Below are 19,096 nucleotides of genomic sequence, written 5' to 3'. Positions count from 1 at the left end.
TATATTGGTTCTCATTTTGTTTTCTGAAATTTTTTGTCTGAAAATTACTGATGCAGTCTATATAAATATCCTTATGTATATTTACTAGTCTCATACTTCATTTATAACATGGGTGATATTTCTGAAGCAATGATTTACCCTTACTGTCTACTCAGTTTTATCTGTTTTAATGTGACTATAGTACAAATTCATTGACGTTTTCTTGAATGATGATTCTATCTTCTCATGTAAGGGATTAGCTTCCCTTCCTGGCTTTTGAACATTTATAAATTCAATAAACATCTCTAATGTCTTCATCCTGTCTGAGTAATTGTCATAGCCAAGGATAAAACCATCCAGATTTATAAATAGAATCAGTGCCACATAAAATGTGCTGGGGGTGGAGAAGTGATACAAAGGTAATGAAAATTATTTGTAGTTTGGTTACTTTTCTCTTTTCCTTGATTAACAAAGGAATTGAATGAGACTAGGAGTTTTGAAGATATGAGTGATATCACTATATGATAATAAAGTTGAGTAAGGAAAAGTGCTATGAAGCAGAATTTATCAGCACCAAGAAAGGCATTGCTGTTAAGTTTGTGACAACTGTAGACTCCAAACACTACAGCATGGGCTTAAATGAGGACAGTGGTTTCACTACAACTGTGTTTAGACCATAGCTGCAGAATTAATCATGAAAAGTTGGCAGAATTTTTACAAATAGCATTGATAAATCCTAAGCCGGTTGACAGAAGAGAAGGCAAAAGAAAGTGAATAAAATTAATCAAATTAGAGAGTGAGGGATGGTAGACTTTCCTTTTTGATTTTCAATCTGTAAGTACATACAAATGGTTCAAGTGGTTCAATGTTTTTAAATGGTGTGTAAATTCCTTCCTACCACTGTTTTGTAAATACTGAATTACCAGTTTTGCTAATGCAGTGAAGCACCTTTATTATATATTATGTATCTCAATTCAAACAGTTACAAATAATAATCTTAACCCTCCTTCCATCTTTGGCAGGAAAGAGAGGCTCACTGCACACTCACTGTATCTTGAATGCTGTTACTTCTGAGTGTTTGAGAAATGAGTCTTCAGAAACAGTGCTCACCACCCCACCCCGATATTTAACATTCCAGTAGAAGTGGGGGAAGACACACGTAGGTATCTGGGTAGAGAATATTCTCATATGCAGTGTGGTTCTGCAAGGAATGGGATAAGTGAATTTGAGAACAATGAGGCCACTGTGACTGGAGATGAGTGAGAGAAGGGAAGAGGAGGAGGAATTAAAATGGGATGGAGCTTTTATTGGTTGATGTTATTTAAGTACCGTGGGAATTTATTGAGGACTTTGAAAGGATTGTTTTATATGTAGCAGTGACAGGGGTGCAAGTATGGAAATAAAATGAGCTAAGAATTAATTGGAGTGATATAAGCAACTGTACTTGAAGTACTGTGATGGTGATGGTGAAAGTTGTCCATGTCTGGCTTTACAGAATCAAGAGTTTCTGTAAAAGCTAGGAATCTCCTTTTGAACATCTAAGTAAACATATCAAGTGGGTAATGGGATGCATGACACAAATTCTGAGGAGGAGATTTATGGATTCTTAAAATTAAAACACTACCAGTAAACTGGAAGGGATCAAATTGTGTGGTACCCCAGAAACCAAGGGAAGAAAGGAATTTTGGAGGTAAGAGTGTCCAGTCACTGTATCAAATTTAATTACTTGAGAAATATATATATGTGCATATTTATTTATTTATTTATTTCAGCACCAAGAAAGGCATTGATGTTGTTAAGTTTGTGATAACTGTAGACTCCAAACACTACAGCATTAAATGTTTATTATATGTTATATGTTATATGGAATAACACATCACACATTCAAGCCTCAGAGCTTAAATAGGAAGGAATCTTGCATTCCAGGCAAACATCTAGAAATCTGATTTGAGCCAATCATAGGAAAGAGGCATAAAGTATAAAATAATTTGGTGGAAAACACATTGGAAACAGACTTCCTGTGGAACTGTAATTTAAAAATATAAGAGCTGAGGGTATAGCTCAGTGCGAGACTCTGTGCTTAGCATATGAGAAGCCCCATCTTTTGTCCACAGAATAGCAGAGCACACACAAGGCAGTTATCCCTTGGTATCTAAGTAGAATAAAATCTTCCAGTGCTTGAGACCTTTAAATAAAATTGGAATAGTATTTGTATATAACCTATTGACATCTTCTTAAATACTTAGAAAAAAGCTACAATTATTTGTGTACATGATATGCTACACAAGAGGAGGCCAAAGGATATCTCGGAGGAGTCAGTTCATTCCTTCCACTGTGTGAGTTCCAGGGACTAGCTCAGGCCATCAGGCTGGGCAGCTAGTGCCTTTCCCCACTGAGCCATCTCTGATTGATCCTCCTATGTACATTATCTAAATTATCTTTGTGTTACTTACAGTGCCTAATACAATGCAGTATTCCACAAATGCTTAATGTTCTCTATCACTTGAGGAATGATGGCAAGTGAAAATATCTGTGTATGTTTAAAACAGGCATAATTATTCTCTCCTTCCAGTATTTTTCATCTGAGTTTCTTGGATCCATGAGTTTGGAACCCTTGGGAATATGTGTTTGTATATGTCCATATATATATATATATATGTATATGTATATATATATTGAGGACTTTAGTGTTATTTGCTGTGGTTGCTCAAGAGAAATCCTCCTAATTGTACAGCTAACACATTGCAAAGTGAAGGCTACTTATTTTTTTTACAGATTTAAATATAATTGTTACATATTTTAAAATTTCTAAAAGCTCTGAGTCAAAAAGCACACACTTTGATAATTCACCAGCTATTATTATCTCTGTCACATAGTCTTGCCTAGTCTTGTTTAATTTGGCACGATTCTATCTTAGACTTTGTCACTAATTTTTTTAAATATTTTTATCAAGTTAGAAAAATTATAAAATATTTGTATAAGCACGGGAGTGAGGAAAAAAATCTCATTTTGAAATTAGTGTGAGTTTTAGAATTCTGCATTTGTATTTGCATCAGATCTGATATATCTCTTTCAAACCAAGGGAAAACAGTGATTTCCACACAGATCTGTGAGAAATGTCCATTTTAATGTTTACAATTTTAAAACCAATTTAAATAAATTACAGGTTGGTAAAATAAACTTCTATGCCACTATATAAAATCTGAATTGAAACACTGGGAATGTAGTTCAGTATAGATACTGCCTAGCATGTGTGGGCAGTTAGGTTTGGCTTTGATCAGTAGCACCAGGGGATTGTGCAGGGGGATATTGAGAATTTTTTCTTAAAAATAAAGTGGAAGCCATAGGAAAATAACTACAAAAACTGTATATGCTTTTGTCAGTGCCTTAGTTAAGGTTTTTTACTATTATGACGAGACACCCTGACTAAAGCATGTGTGGTCCAGTCAGGAACCTGGAGGGAGGAGTGGATGCTTAGGCCACGAGGTAGTGGGGTGCAGCTTCCTGACTCGCTCAGCCTGCTTTCTTATGGAATCAGGACCACAGCCCAGGAATGGCACAAGCTACAATGAGTTGGACCCTTCCCCATCAATTAGTAATTAAGAAAAGGCTTGCCTACAGCCCTATGTCTTATAGTTGTGAAAACTCCAAGGGCTACTTTTAAAGTTTTAGCAAGTTAAATATCTGCTGAAGGTCTTTTCCTTAGAGATAGCATCAACTAAGTGTGCAATGGGATAGATGAGCAAGAAGCTCCTTCTTAGTTTCTGTGTCTTTTGTATGAGTACTGATTCTGCTCCCTCCCAAAGGCTGCATCTCATCATCATCATCATCATCATCATCATCATCATCATTATTATTATTATTATTCACTTTACATCCCACTCACTGCCCCTCCTCCTGGTCACTCCCTGCCACAATCCTCTTCCCCTCTCCCCTCCTCTTCTCCTCTGAGAGGGTGAGTCCCCCACCCAGCATCCCAGGGTATCTCCCAACCCTAGAACATCAAGGAAGGCTAGGTGCATCCTCTCCACTGAGGCAAGACAAGGCAGCCCAGCTATAGGACTATAGGTATAAGAACATATCCCACCTATAGGAAACAACTTTTGGGATAGCTCCCTGCTCCAGTTGTTTGGAACCCACAGGAAGTTGCATATCTACTACATATGTGTGTGTGGGGGGGTTAAGTACAGCCCATATATGCTCTTTTGGTTGGTGGTTCAGTCTCTGAGAGCCCCAAGGGTCCAGGTTAGTTGACTGTTGGTCTTCTGTGGAGTTCCTATCCCCTTCAGAGACTGCAGTCCTTCCTCCTGTTCTTCCATAAGAATCCCCAAGCTCCATCCACTGTTCAGCTGTGGGAATGTGCATCCATCTGAGTCAGCTGCTGGGGGGAGCCTCTCAGGGCAGCCAAACTAGGCTCCTGTCTACAAGCATAACAGAATATCATTAATAGTGTTAGGGATTGGTGATTGACCATGGGATGGGTCTCAAATTGGACAGGTTATTGGTTGGCTGTTCCCTCAGTCTCTGTTCCATCCCCCATCCCTACATTTCTTGTAGATGGGATAAATTTTGGGTCAAAAGTTTTGTGGGTGCATTGGTTCCTCCACTAGGGTTCCTGCATGGCTACAGGAGGAAGGCCACATCTCTTAATACAGTTGCATTGAGGATTAACAATCAACATGAATTTTGAAAGAAGTACTATATTAGTTACTTTTCTCCTTGTTGTGATTAAATACATACTAGAAAGAATCTGTAGAAAGGTTTTACTTTTTGGTTTTCTCCTTGGTTTTACACAGGGTATAGTTCTAGCATGGCAGGGAAGGCCTGGTAGCTGGAGGGCCTGCTCCATTGGTAACAGGGCGGTAGGGTCTGCCTGACTTCTTTAAAACTAGGCAGATTGGAGAGCAGAGAGCTGGACCATAAACAGGGCAAAACTATTCATCTCAAAAAGCCCATAAGTCTAGCCATCAAGGCTTGATGCCTCAAAAGCTTCATGAACTCCCCAAACAAGATTCAGACACATTAGGCTATTGGATGGCATTTAAGGTCCAAACCACAACAAATATCTTCATTTAAATCATACCATAGAGCCAAAGAAATTAAAGGATACTACATAGGCATGCTACATAGTGGTGTGTAGCGATTGAAGTAAGAAGGGTGGTGGTGGGTTGGACAGGAGGAAAGAAATGTAGAGTTGGAGAAATTCCATTTTTGGAAGGGAAACACATGTGTTTTATTGGAGTTAGGGTTGGCATATGAGTTCACCCAGGGAGTATATCATTTCCTAACAATAATTGTTCTTAAAATTACTAACATTTGGAGCTAAGGAAATAGCTCACTGATTTAAGCACTTACCAAGCAAATGTGAAGACCGGAGTTCAGATCCTAGAAACCCAACATACACACTGGATAGATATGGCAGTCTACTCATAATTCCAGCCCTGAGAGGTGAGATTGTCAAAACTAGCCATGTTGGTAAGCTCTAGGCTTAAATCCAAGACCCTGCTTCAATAAATACTGTGAAAGAGTAATTGAAGATGATTCCTAGCTCCGGCATCAGCTACCACGTGAATGTGCATTCGTGCATTTACATGACTCCACACACACATGCATACATTTTATCATCTTAAGCATTTAAGTCTAGTATATATACACAGTACTGTACAGCCAGCACCACTATTCATCCATAAAACTGAGATGAAGAACTACTAACCAGTAGCTGCTTCAGTGCTCCCATCTCCAGGTCCTAGCATCTACTTTCCTTAGTCACTATAATTTCTGCTATTGAAAGTACCTCATATAATTGAAGACACATAATGTTTATATTTCTGTGAATGGCTTATCTTAACATATTACCTTCAAGGTTGATCCATACTGTAGCAGGTGTCAGAATTCCCTTCTAACAATGAACAATATTATATTGTGTACCATATTTTAGTAATTCATCTGCCCATGAACACTTGTTTCCTATGTATTGACTATTGGTAGTAGTAATGATTTATCTATGTTAGCTGCTTTTCTGCCTCAAAATTGCTGAAGTTGTTATTCAAGTAAAATAATAGTTCCAAGTGTTTTATGCTGGTTGTGTTTGAGAATTATCCCCTTTGACAAAATCTCTGTATTTCACATTCTCAGAAATTATCACACATTGTACTGTTTTTATTGAATTCTTAGGAACCTTGTGGAGTCAGGTAATGATGACATAATTATCTTCAGGTAGAGAGCCAAAAGAGTAGAGTCTAGACTATAAAAGAACACAGGTGATTCAAAGGTTAGCTAAAGGATGAGAGTTCATTGTTTTCTAATTTACTAACTTAAATTTGCTGCTACCTTTATAAATGAAAGTACAAATCTCTTTATGCTCCTTTGATTGCAATAAATTATCATCTTATCCATATTGCCTGCTATGAATACAAAACACTTAACTGAGGTCATCCCTCATTTAAAAAGCATATGGTCTCTGTTTGTGGAGCTGCAGTAACTAGGGTAGCCACTAACCACCTGTTTAACAAGTTACTCAGTTCTACAAAGGAAAGCAAGTCACACTTTACATTTTTCATAAACTGGCAGAGAAATCTTGGTAAGAACTCTCAGTGCCTCAGCCATGCAAATGTGTAGCATTTTTCTGGTAGGACTATTGAGGACTTAATAAATGTGATTTTATGAAGGAAGTTTATTAAGTTGCTCCCTTTTCTCATTGAATTGAAGTTTTCTTTTGAAACTGTATAGTAAAGTTCGATAGAACATGAGGCTTCATACTTGGAATGCCATCTGGTTTGGGGTGGACAAATGCTAAGTTGTTATATTTGGTTTTGGTTCATATTTATTTTAACTGCTTTTAAAGAAGAGTTGTTGATTTATATGGCAGATAATAAAGGTAAAGTTAGGCATTTATTTCAAAATAATGAATATGAGAACAAAAGTGTTCCCTCCCTGCCCTCCCCCTCTCTTACAAGCATCTTCTTCCGCTGGATGTTCATGTGAGCATAGAGTCAGTACCTTGGCAGGAGTCCAAACCAGCACAGCTGCAGATTTAGGTTTTGTGAGGAACTGCACAAATGAGGGTGGGGATTAAAGAAAATGAAGTTTTCCCAAGAACAGCATTTTTCATTCTCTGTCCCAGATCAAGTTAATTATACAACAGAGTTGAAATTTTCAGTGTGTGTGTGTGTGTGTGTGTGTGTGTGTGTGTGTGTGTGTGTGTGTTACTTTCTCAGAGATGCTTCCTCTGACGGTCCATCTTAAAGTGTACCACCCTAAACTATTACATCACCCTTTTCTCTCTGCTTTATTTTTTTCCCTCTTCCACTGTCAGGGAAACTACAAGCTATTTGTTTATTTTAGCTTCTTTGAGATTAAATACTTTTTCTACCTTAATTCTCTACTTTCTTCCTAGTATCTGTAATATTTAAAACTTAAAAATGAAAATGGATTTTTATCAAATTCCTATAATGTTGGAGTATTCTTTGGAATTGATGTATAATATTTGTGTTCATTTCCAAGGAAATACAGGATTTTAAAGATAATATATTTATACTTATATATGTGTGTTTCACATATGAAGTTTTTAGAAAAACGTCTAATACATGGTTAATGGTTAATAAATTCTCTTATATACAGGATCACAGAAAATTATGTGCTTGCTTTTTCAAACCCCAGTGGCATTTTGTTTGATCCTTAGTCCATATGTGAAATGAAGCTATAGCTGTTTCTTTCATTTTCAAATTCAGAGCATCAAAATCAAAGACATTAATGTCAAGCATGCTAAGCATATCTTTGTTAGAGCCTGACATCAGTGCAGCGATGAATAAAGAATCTTTAATTTGTGTATTTAGTTATAGTTTTTCCTGTTTCTTTTAAATGCTTTCTATGATAGGGAAAAGCATGATACAAGTTATAAAGTCTTATGGGCTCATTCATGTAGCGGTTTATTACATTTGTTTAGTTTATGAATCTTACTGATGGTCAAAGGATAAATTTGAAAGGAGAAATTTATCACTTTATTGTTTTTTAACCAAGTCTCAGTCGTTCTGTTTAACCAATGAAGACTCAAGAGCTAGATGTGAGGGTGAAGGCCTGCTAACTCAGAGGCAAAGAGAACAGCTGACCTTCCTCCTCAGTTGACATCCCAGAAGGAATCCCCTCTCATTCCCTCCATCCTACTTCCTGTGTGTCTCTGTCCATCCTTCTGACTCCCCCTCACTCTGTTTTTCATTTCCGTTTTTATTATTTATTCACTTTACATCCTGATCACAGCCCTCTTTTCTTCTCAGTTCCATCCTCACATCTGTCTCCCCTTCTCAGAGAACACTGTACCTGTGTGTTACTTTCTCAGAGATGCTTCCTCTGACTGTCCATGGGTACCACCCTGCCCTGACCTCAAGTTGCAGCTGGTCTATGCACATCCTTTCCCCAGCTAGAGAAAGGGGATCCAAAGGCAGGCAACAGAGTCAGAGACAGCCCCTGCTCCAGTTGTTGGGGGACCCTCATGAAGACCAAGCTACACATCTACGAATATGTAGAGGGCCTAGGTCTAGCCTATGTATGCTCTTTGATTGGTGGTTTAGTCTGGGAACCCACAAGCCCAGGTTAGTTGACTCTGTAGGTCTTCTTATGGTGTCCTTGACCCCCCTTCCATTTCTCTCAACCCCTACCATACTCTTCCACAGGTCTCCCAGGGAGTGCTGCCTAATATTTGGCTGTAGGTCTCTGCATCTGTTTCCATCAGGTTCTGGATAAAGCCTTGCAGAAGACATGTACATATTCAATTCCTGTCAACTTGTTGTTTGCTCCACCTCTTGACCTATAGTTCACTTTATTTAATCCTGTTTACAATCTTCAAGCAGAAAGCCTTTGAATTAAAGGTGTGTGCTGAGGCTGAGCCATACCACAACTCAAAACAGGTTTCTCCAGTAAATAACACAATTTCAGGGTTCACAGTGTGATAACATATCCTGCAGCACTTTATTCCTCTTTGTTTAAAGTTTCACTTATTTTATTAGAAAAAACATACTCTGGAAACAGTTAGGCAGTGAGTCAAATCTTTAGAGGTCATTATCTCTCATACTTCCTGGTAACTTGAAAAAAAAAGAGTTGTCAAATGATATTTGATCATCAAATAAGGTTAGAGAAAAGCCCTTTCCACTCTGAAGAGTGATAGTCCTATTGTGAAGCCAGCTATTTATTTCTCTGCAATAGCAGAGATTATAGGGTAAGATGAACCTTATTCTGTGTAAAGCCATCTGGTGATGAATCAGCCAGCTGATTGCAGAGCATAAGGATGGACTATCCTTAACATGTGACCTAGTTCAAGTAATTCCATGCATTAATTATACACTAGGTATATAATGTAAGGAAGCAAGTTTTTTTGGCATGGATTATGCAATGCACTGTTTCCTAGTACTGTAGCAATGCCATTGTCTATCTCAAAACTCCATTATAATTTACATCCCTCAGATCCCTCTTGACATCAGTTCTCAGTTGAGTTACATGTAACTACAAGCAGCACTTCGAAAAATGTATGTTTAAAATAACAATACAGTTGGGTTTCCCTCTGGCATTTTCATACACACCTCTTTTTCTTTATCTTTTTTTTTTGTTTGGTTGGTTTTTTGTTTGTTTGTTTGTTTGTTTTTCGAGACAGGATTTCTCTGTGTAGACCTGGCTGTCCTGGAACTCACTCTGTAGACCAAGCTGACCTCGAACTCAGAAATCCGCCTGCCTCTGCCTCCCAAGTGCTGGGATTAAAGGCGTGCGCCACCACGCCCGGCTTTCTTTATCGTTCTTTACTTCCCTCCTCCACCCCTGCTCTTTCTTTATCTTTCTCTAACCATTAGATCCCATTCCACATTTTTAACATATACTCTAGTAACCGCTTTTCCTCTTCTCCTGAAGACTCCTCTCCACTTCATAGTCCTCTCCTAGTCTTATGAGCCACCTACACACTCAAAAAATTAAACCCCAGAATCCACATATGACAGAAAAGGTGAGATATTTTTTGCTGCGTCTGGGTCACTTAATATAATAATTTCCTTAATATAATAATTTCCAACTATATTCATTTTCTTAGGAAGGATATGGTTTTATTTTTTATGGTTGAATAAAATTGCATTGTATATATGTACCACATTTTCTTTGCATTCATCTGTTTGGATGCAAAAATGAACTGTTCCCACAGTAAAGTCCAATTTTAAAACTAGTCTAGGAAGGTGAAGGTGTGACTGTGGTGCTAGGTAGGTTTACACCTGCTAGCCTCTAAATGTTGGAATGCTAAACTGTTGTAACTGCTGAAAAGCCAAGCCCTGTGTGACAAGAAGATAAGCTGTAAAAGATTGCTAAAGAGGAGCATAACTGGGAAATAAGGGCCAGATTTACTCAGAAACAGGTTAGGTGACCCTAGAGAGTTCCAGGTTACCTGTAAGCCAAGAATTCTAGTGGAGTTGTCCTTTATTCATTAAAAATACCCTCTGCATTATATTAGATTTGATCTCTTACAGAGAGAGGGGTGAAGTGGGCAATGGTGGGAAGAAGGGAGGAAGGTTGCCAAAACAATTACAGTGGGTGAAAGGTTGTTCTAGACTAGAACCTAGAGATGAAGAAACTGTATGACCTTCTACTGGCATAGGTGAGATCATCTCATGTCCCCATTCTAGTCTGGAATAAGAACAGCTTCCTGTTTCCATCTAACTTCCCAGCATTCTCTACAGGATTTAGTTCCCTGAGGCAAGATTCTCTTGTTTGTTTCCCCTAGCAACCCTGGATTTGGTAGGTGGCTCAATAGGTGTGTGTGTATATATTTAAGTGTATCTTTTTTTTTTTTTTTTTTTTTTTTTTTTTTTAGTACATGTATACTTGGTTTAGCATTTAAATGAGTTGAACTTGTCTGTCTCATTATTAACTCTTTTTCTAATGTTTTGGGATCCATTGTATACTATCTACAGTCACATATGCAATAGCAGAGCTTTGCTTCTACTGAACTATAAATAAGTTGATCATTGGTCACCAGCCTCTCCTCATCCTCCCTCTCCTAGCCATTCCCAGATACTACCATTATACTCTGAATTTCTATGACAGCAACATTTTCGAATTGTACATACCTGTGAGGTTTTATGTTATTTCCTTTTTCTGTGCCTAGCTTATTTCATTTAACCTGAGAGTCCCCATTTTCATCAGTGCTGTATCGAATGGCAGAATTTCGTGCTTTATTATGGTTGAAGCATATTGCCTTCATGAGTATATGGACACTTTGCTTGGTTTCTTGGCTGTTGAGGTTAGTGCTGCAATACACTTGGGAATGCAAATGTTTCCCTCATTATATCTACCTCCTTTGTATATACCCGTGAATAGGGCTGCAGCATCATACAGTGGCTCTATTTTTGTTTTAATTTTTAGGAATTTCCAGAATGACTTTTATAGTAGCTGTGCTAATTTACATTCTCATTTGAGTTCCTACCAGCACTTGTTATCTTTTAGGGTGTTTGGATAGTACCTATAAGGCCATAGTTCATTGTGGTTTTGTCTTCCATTTCCCTGATGTTTACTGCTGGCCACTTACATGTCTTCTTTTAAGAAATACCTGTTTGAGTCTGTTGCCTATTTTGGAATTGCTTGGGAGCCCACATAGATGACTTATTTGTAATCCCAGCACTCAGAAGGTATAGGCCTGAGGTCCCTGATGCAGTGTATTTTCTGTCTAGCTGGACTAGCTGGATCAGGAAGATACCCATTGTCAATCTCTGGTCTTTTCATCTTCTCTTGCCACATACCTGCAAACAGAAATATACCACAAATACATATACACTTGAAAAAAGAGTACCTGAGGAAATGATGGGAAAGCTGTCTTAGAGATCCCTGTAGAAAAACAGAGAATGTGGCTTTGTATTACATTGCATTTCTAAGAAGAAACGATACTGAGTGGACTCAAGACCACTGCCTTAGCCCAAAAGGGAATGTAATACCCTGCATATTAAATATTATATTTTTATTTCATTTTAGGAAATGTGTATTTTCTAATTTTAAGCTTCATGAAAAGCCAAATAAGATTTGTAAAAAGCTATTATAGTTAAAATATTATTTTATGTAATTATAATTATATAAGTACATTTATATATAAAATTACATGTTATATAGTCACAGTATTATGTGTTGTGCTCTATAAATATTTAAAGGCTGTCTTATAGCAAATGAAAGTTAGAGGATGCTTTATAGCATATGAATGATATTTGTTTAAACTGATTTTTTTTCTACATTAAGAAGTTGTTCTTTTTGACCATGTGTGGTTCTTGTGTTTAGATTGCCCTGTTTAAGATGAATGGATTTTCTTTGACTATATCTTACAGCAGTTTTCATTTTTGCTCCCTTGAAAAAATTTGCAACTATTGACCTACTTACTATGTTTTAAAATTGTTCTTCTGTGTAAATGGAGTGCGTAAATTATATAATATATTTACAGAATTTTTCCTTTAGTTCTGGTTCTCTATTGACTTGACCGTGGAGACTGTATTCTAAAATAGAGAAAGAAATGCTGCAACTCCAATTTGACAGAAAGTGTATGTAAGACTAAGATCATCTGTATTAAATAGTTGGTTGACGTGGGAGACTTAATAAGCCACATAAACCAGACAAACTGATTAAATAAGCTGAGAAAGTAAAAAAGACTTGTTTTAGCTTCACACAAAGTTATTTGTTTATTGTGGTAAAAGTTGTGTGTGCCAGGTATGTGTAGATGACTGTGGGTTATTTTTGTCAGCTTGACACAAATTAAGGTCACTTAGGAAGAGAGAACCACATTTGAGAAAATGAATTCCTCAAACTGGCCTGTAGACCAGCTGTGAGGCATTTTCTTGATGAGGAACAGATATGGGAGGGCCTATCCCACTGTCCACCCCCGGGAGAGTGGCCCTGGACTGCATAGGAAAGCAAACTCAACAAGCCAGGATGGTATAGCCCCCAGTGGCCTTTGCTTCCGTTCCTGCTCCATTGTTTTTCCCTGAGTCCCTGCCTTGGCTTTCTCCAATGATACCCTGCAGCCTATAAGCCACATAAACCCTTCCCTACCCAAATTGCTTTTCATTATGCTATTTTATCACAGAAACAAAAACCAAATTAAGACAGTCACATTTAACATAAAACATACAGAGTTCTTACCAGGACATTGGACACTGTTGCCTTTAGCATATACATCTATTTTATTGTAGAATACTTCATCCCATGATAGTAAAGTTTACTTTCTAGTTAAGAGCAGCACAGTATACATCTTAGGAAAAGCTGAACATAATCTTTGGATTCCCAAGACAAAACTTGAGTAGATGGCATCATGACACTAAGTAGGAGAGGAAGCTAAGGAGCATGACACTTTTACGGTGCCTGTGGCCATGCAGAGTAAAAATAGTAAAATAGGATTCAGACTTAATCTAACTGACTCAGAGTCTGAGATTGTTACTGACTATGCCATAGCCCATAGGACAGTAATCGTTCAAAGCTCAGTCTACAGGTCCTTGGGTGTCTGTCCCTGAAGGCAATCTTTTCTGCCTCTTGTTGCATTTCTATTAGCATACATGATACAAAAACAACTATGGTAGCTCAGTAGCACAGATCAAGGCAGTGAACCAGACTGTATGCTGTACATCTGCATTAAAAACAATTTTAAAAATCCACTAACTTTACCTAATACTATCTCACAAAATGGTAACAGTGAGTGACTTTGTTAAGAGTGGACTTTGAAGTCACACTTTCGTAGTGTTCTGCAGGAGTAGAGGAAAGTACTTATAGAGCGCTTACACTCGGTGCCAGACTACAATGGCTGTCTCCAAGAAAATGAGCTGGGTCACTGTGTGACTTGTAAGCTGAATTAGGCCCATGCTTTCATAAAACATCAGTTGTACTTCAGTGATTGGCAGATTGCTAAGTAGAACATTTGTCAAAATGAACCTCAAGAAAAAGTGACAGGATTTTAATTTCAGTGATAAAATTTTAGGTGTCAAGGATCTAATTTGAGAGCTTGTTTGGAGGTTCTAGCAGGGTAGCACAGCCACTCATATATCTTTGACAGAGGACTGGTCCTCCTCTGTTCGGGGAGGGCCATCCTCTTCGACCTAGCTGGTGAGGGAGGAAGGGGACACCTGCCTAGCCAGCCAGATCAGCCAAATCAACCCTGGCGATCAATGAGGTGACAGATGTCACAGCCAGATCACCCTCACATCCAAGGATATAATTTGAGATAATGAATTCTGTCTGAGCTTAGTAGTATCCTAATATTTAAAGACTTTTCTGTTGACATGGGTAGTGATATTTTTAGAATTGTAATAAAAATTACTAATAATTGATCTCCTTTTTATTTACCTTCAATCTTTCCTTTTAACTGTACTCTGGAGTTTTCTAGATTCTGACACTGATGAGAGTGTGGTATATTGGGTGAAAAGGTTGAGGGCAGTTCTGTGTGAGGCCTACTTCCAGGGCTGGTGACTGGATACTGAAGGGTTTGTAACGTGTTCTTGTTCACATTTGCAGGATAATGTAGCTTTGCTAAGGATTCAGAAGCTAAGCAGAAATGAGCCTAACATCCTGGTTTTTGGTGAGCAGTGGAGGCACTCGCCACAGGCTGCCACGAGAAATGATTTTCGTTGGAAGAGACGACTGTGAGCTCATGCTTCAGGTGATGTATCCGCCTTCTCTAAGCAAGTACTCAGCTTGGTACTCTCCTCCTAGAGCCAGAACATTCAGCTGGAGGTCACGTAGACTTCTTACATTCAGACTTACATTTTCTTGCTAACCTAACTCTCATGTCAGTTTGATTAATTTTCATCCTAGTATCATTTACAGTAAATTCTGTGTTTTGAGGATTATTTTTTTAAAAAATGAGAACTTAGAGTAGAGAAGTGTGTGTGTGTGTGTGTGTGTGTGAGAGAGAGAGAGAGAGAGAGAAAGAGAGAGAGAGATGTACATATAGGTATACTCACCTGTATTTGTGGGGGGAAAAGTAGTTTCTTAAAAATTCCAGTTTTAAAATTCACATTTTAAGTGATAATTTTGTTTATAACGTGACACATTATGTTCCTTTTTATCATCTAAGTCTTTGGGTTCCTTGTGCAATTTGTGTTGTAATATTCAATAATAAAAAAAGAAATCCTACCTACAAGGTAGCAGTTTTTAACAATATGATAGGTAAACCATTAGAAAATAATTCACTGGATATCTGAGTATCAATTTCACAATTTTTAAACAATATGCACCTTTATACACTCAACAAAATAAGTGAATTTAAATTCTCTCAGAATTTAAAGAAGTATGGATATAATACAAAGAGTATTTTAAATATTTAGGTACTTTCCTTATTCGGAAATAATGCCAAACTTATTCTGTATCATAACCAATTTAAATTTCATTTAATCTATGTTTTTGATTTATCCCTCTATTTATCAGCTATCTATTAACATTGTATGTATAATTAAAAATCTTTTTTGTTACTTTAGTATTTTTTTGTAGTTTAATTTTAAGCTAATTTAAAATTTAGCTTAATTTTTTTTTCTTTTAGTCCCGAAGTGTGGATAAACAACATGCAGTAATCAATTATGATGCATCTATGGATGAACATTTGGTGAAAGATTTAGGCAGCCTAAATGGGGTAAGTTAGCCAGTACTTTTTTTTGAATATTTGATTAATGTTAATAAAGTTTCAGTACTTGTTTGTCTGCTTTCCTTTTTCTTTAGATTGTGTTTCCCTCCTAGTACATTGAAGTCACATGTAGCAGCAGCTGAAGGGACAAATAGAGGAAATGAGAAAGGCATTTAATTATGTGACCTGTGATAAAGATTTCCCTAAGATGAGACTGAAGCTTAGCCTCCACATGTGCCTGCAGTTAATGTGTGGGGGAACAGAAAAAGGTCCTGGCAGTAAGAAGGTAGAAAGTACCTTTGGGCACAAGAGATATGTTCTCGGTTTTATAAAGTAAGAATGAAAAGGTAGATTGGGTGCCAAATCCTGGAGGACCTCCTATAGTCTAGGGCTGGGGCAAAACCAAGAGATTTAACCATTTACTTTAACACACATACTACTTTATCTGAACACTAGGATTCAGTCTTGCTACTTTCTTTTTGTCTTTGTAGGTATATTTTGTAATTGTAGTAGATTTTTTTTTTTATTATTTCTATCTGATGTTTTCACATTTTTTTGGACTTAATTCATTCCTTTTTTCTTTTTTTATTGAATATTTTTATTTACATTTCAAATGTTATGCCCTTTCCTAGTTTCCCCTCCAAAGCCTCCCTAGCCCCTCCCCCTCCTCCCCACCCACCCACTCCCATTCCTGGCCCTGGCCTTCCCCTACACTGGGGCATAGAACCTTCACAGGACCAAGTGCCTCTCCTCCCATTGATGACCGGCTAGGCCATCCTCTGCTACAAATATAGCTAGAGCCACAAGTCCCACCATGTGTTTTCTTTGATTGGTGGTATAGTTCCAAGGAGCTCTGGGGGTACTGGTTAGTTCATATTGATGTTCCTTCTATGGGGCTTCAGTCCCCTTCAGCTCCCTGGGTATTTCACTGGCTCCTTCATTGGGGATCCTGTGCTCCGTCCAATGGATGACTGTGAGTATCCACTTCTGTATTTGCCAGGCACTGGCAGAGGCTCGCAGGAGACAGCTATATCAGGCTCCTGTCAATAGGCTCTTGTTGGCATCTGCCTAGTGTCTGGGTTTGGTGGTTGTTTATGGGGTGGATCCCCATGTTTCTACATTTTACAGAATGAAAATAATCACAGGTGTACTGAATTGTTTCAGCTTCTCAGTTTTCCTGTGGCTCTGGAGGCTCTTGTGGCACTTGAGTGCTGGGAATGGAACCTGCCTCTTCTAGAAGAGGCTCCAATGCTCTTTATCTCTCTGGTTCAGTATACTTTTGATACTATTGTAATTCCAGAATTTTCAACATCAAAATAAAGATTAATGTCAGAACTAGGGGAAACAGTGAAGTGCTATTTGTGAGCCCAGTTTTAATTATAGCAAGTGGTATAACCTTGGGAAAATTAACCTCTGTATTCCTCGGTTTTTGAAAATAGAAATAAAATTATACCTTACGGTTTGTTGAAAAGATGAAAATAAGTAAATCATTTTAAACATCTAAACCAATACGCAATATAAATATTCAAAAAGTATTCATTTAATATTATGATTTAGTTATTTTAAAAAGATAGCTAAGACAATTTTACTACTTAGGAACCTATGTACTTTTCAACAAATCCATTGTTGCACATGCGTTGTTTTTTAACTGTTTATTTCTAACTTATGTAGATGTGTGTGTGGACATGTGAATGTGAGTGAGGGTACTCACAGAGGCCTGAAGAAAGCTTTGCATCCTCTAGCGCTGAAGTTGAAGTTGTTTAAGTTGTTGGATGTGTGTTGCTGGATCTAACTAGTCCTCTATAAGAGCAGCAGGTGCTCTTACCCACTGAGCTGTCTCTCTTGCCCTCATTATTTTATATTTAAGAAACATATTTAACCCTCTGTCTTAGCTTATTCAAGTCACTACACTCTCTAAACTGAACCTCAAAATATTACTAGCATTCTTGCTCCTTTTACCCCATCACAAATATTCCCAAGGGACCTGAATATATGTTTTTACCACCAAAAATGTTACTAAATAAAGCAGAGAAAATTGAAACTAGTTTTCTTGCTGGATTTTGGTGGCCCACATTGCTGGGAGCTTGTTGAAGCTTTTCTGTGAGACCCTTATTTGCTGTCGTCAGTCCTCCTGCCTCCTCCCTCCACTGAGCACTTGCCCCTGCACCCTACCATCCCACTCCTGGCTTTGTTACTGTGCTACTGTACACAGCCTACATTCTAGCCTAGGCCTGTCGTTTCCCTTTTTTTCAGACTAGAGTTCCATGAGAACATGGGTTCAATACCCAGAAGACATAAAATGTTGGGTGTGATTACCTGCATGTTTGTAATTCCAGTGCTGGGGAATGAAGGCAGGTGATTCCCAGTACTTGCTGGCCAGAAAACCTAGCCAAACTGGCAAGCCCCAGGTCCCAGTGAGACACTCTGCCTCAAAAAACAAGATAGATAGATGGTGAAGAACACTGTCTGAAGTTGACCTCTGGCTTCCACAAACAGGAGCACTGATATGTGTGTACAGTCATGCACCCCCCCAACACACACACACACACAAAAATTACTTATGTTTTTCGGAAATACCGCATGTTCCTTCTCATTGAATGAATCTGACTGACAGAATGAAAGCATCCTAGTTTCTTTTTGTCCTTAGAAATACTCTTTTCTCATTGATTCTGGGTAAAAGAAAAGTGAGCTAGAATTGTCCTCATTTCCTGGAGAAACAGAATGATAATTTTGTGGATACTGTGATTATGTCATTATTGTCATATTCTACAGTGCTCCAGTCTCTTCACTGTATGATTGAGTTTTGCTTTTTTGGTTTGTTTGTTTTTTCCTGTCTGTTTGCATCTATATCTATAGCTGAATGTTTTCAGCCTAACAGTATCAATGTCCTCTGATAGCATAACCAAAAGAAAAAGGAAAAAGAAAAAAAAAAAAAAACCTTAAAAGATAATATCTCCAGATGTCTTCTTGGAAAGCTGATGCAGTACGTCAGACATTGCAGTAAGAAACTGCAGGATGACAGCGGGATGACTTATGTCTCTGCCGCTGTGTTCTGTGTCCGGGCCTTTCACTACCATTAGTGACCACTGAATACTTGAGATGTGACTAGTCTAAATTCCAATGGCTTCACGCGCACACACACACACACACACACACACGAAATACCTTACTAATTTTTACTTCTTGAGATAGTTACTTTTTAGTATACTGGATTAAATTTAAAATGCATTATCAAAATTAATTTCAATTCTTGTTACAAGCCTACAAAAAATTATTAAGTAGTGTATATTGTTTGGGAAATTGTGACATATTTCTCTTGGATAGCTGTTCTAAGTAATTCTGCTATTTGTCTTGATATTTCGGTGATTTTTCAGCATTGTTACAAACAATTGAGTAAAGATAAAACATCATGACGAGGATATAGCAGAATTCCAATATATAGAAGGATCCATTCACTAAAACACCATAATGTATCTTAACTTTAAAAAAGATCCAAAGAACCAT

At 37.8% G+C, this 19,096-nt stretch overlaps 1 protein-coding gene across 17 annotated transcripts in view; it reads left to right on the top strand.

Moving 5' to 3' along the window:
* Positions 1-19,096, top strand: part of Cep170 (centrosomal protein 170) — an 84,908-nt gene that overhangs the window by 5,843 nt on the left and 59,969 nt on the right. For 13 of the 17 annotated variants that reach the window (XM_006496948.4, XM_006496947.4, XM_006496943.4 and 10 more), the window contains exons 2-3: positions 14,488-14,632; positions 15,512-15,601. In XM_006496948.4, the coding sequence (XP_006497011.1) occupies positions 14,528-14,632; positions 15,512-15,601 (195 nt within the window). In that variant the 5' untranslated portion in view covers positions 14,488-14,527. Of the gene's footprint in view, positions 1-1,001; positions 1,139-10,828; positions 12,528-14,487; positions 14,633-15,511; positions 15,602-19,096 lie in introns of those variants that run through there. The other 4 variants (XM_030255566.1, XM_006496940.4, NM_001099637.2 and 1 more) reach the window with 3 other exon arrangements.

The sequence above is a fragment of the Mus musculus genome, chromosome 1, assembly GCF_000001635.26.
Source record: "Mus musculus strain C57BL/6J chromosome 1, GRCm38.p6 C57BL/6J".
Taxonomy (NCBI): Eukaryota; Metazoa; Chordata; class Mammalia; order Rodentia; family Muridae; genus Mus; species Mus musculus.
The sequence above is the reverse complement of the archived record's forward strand: the minus strand, read 5'-3'. Positions and strand labels throughout refer to the sequence as shown.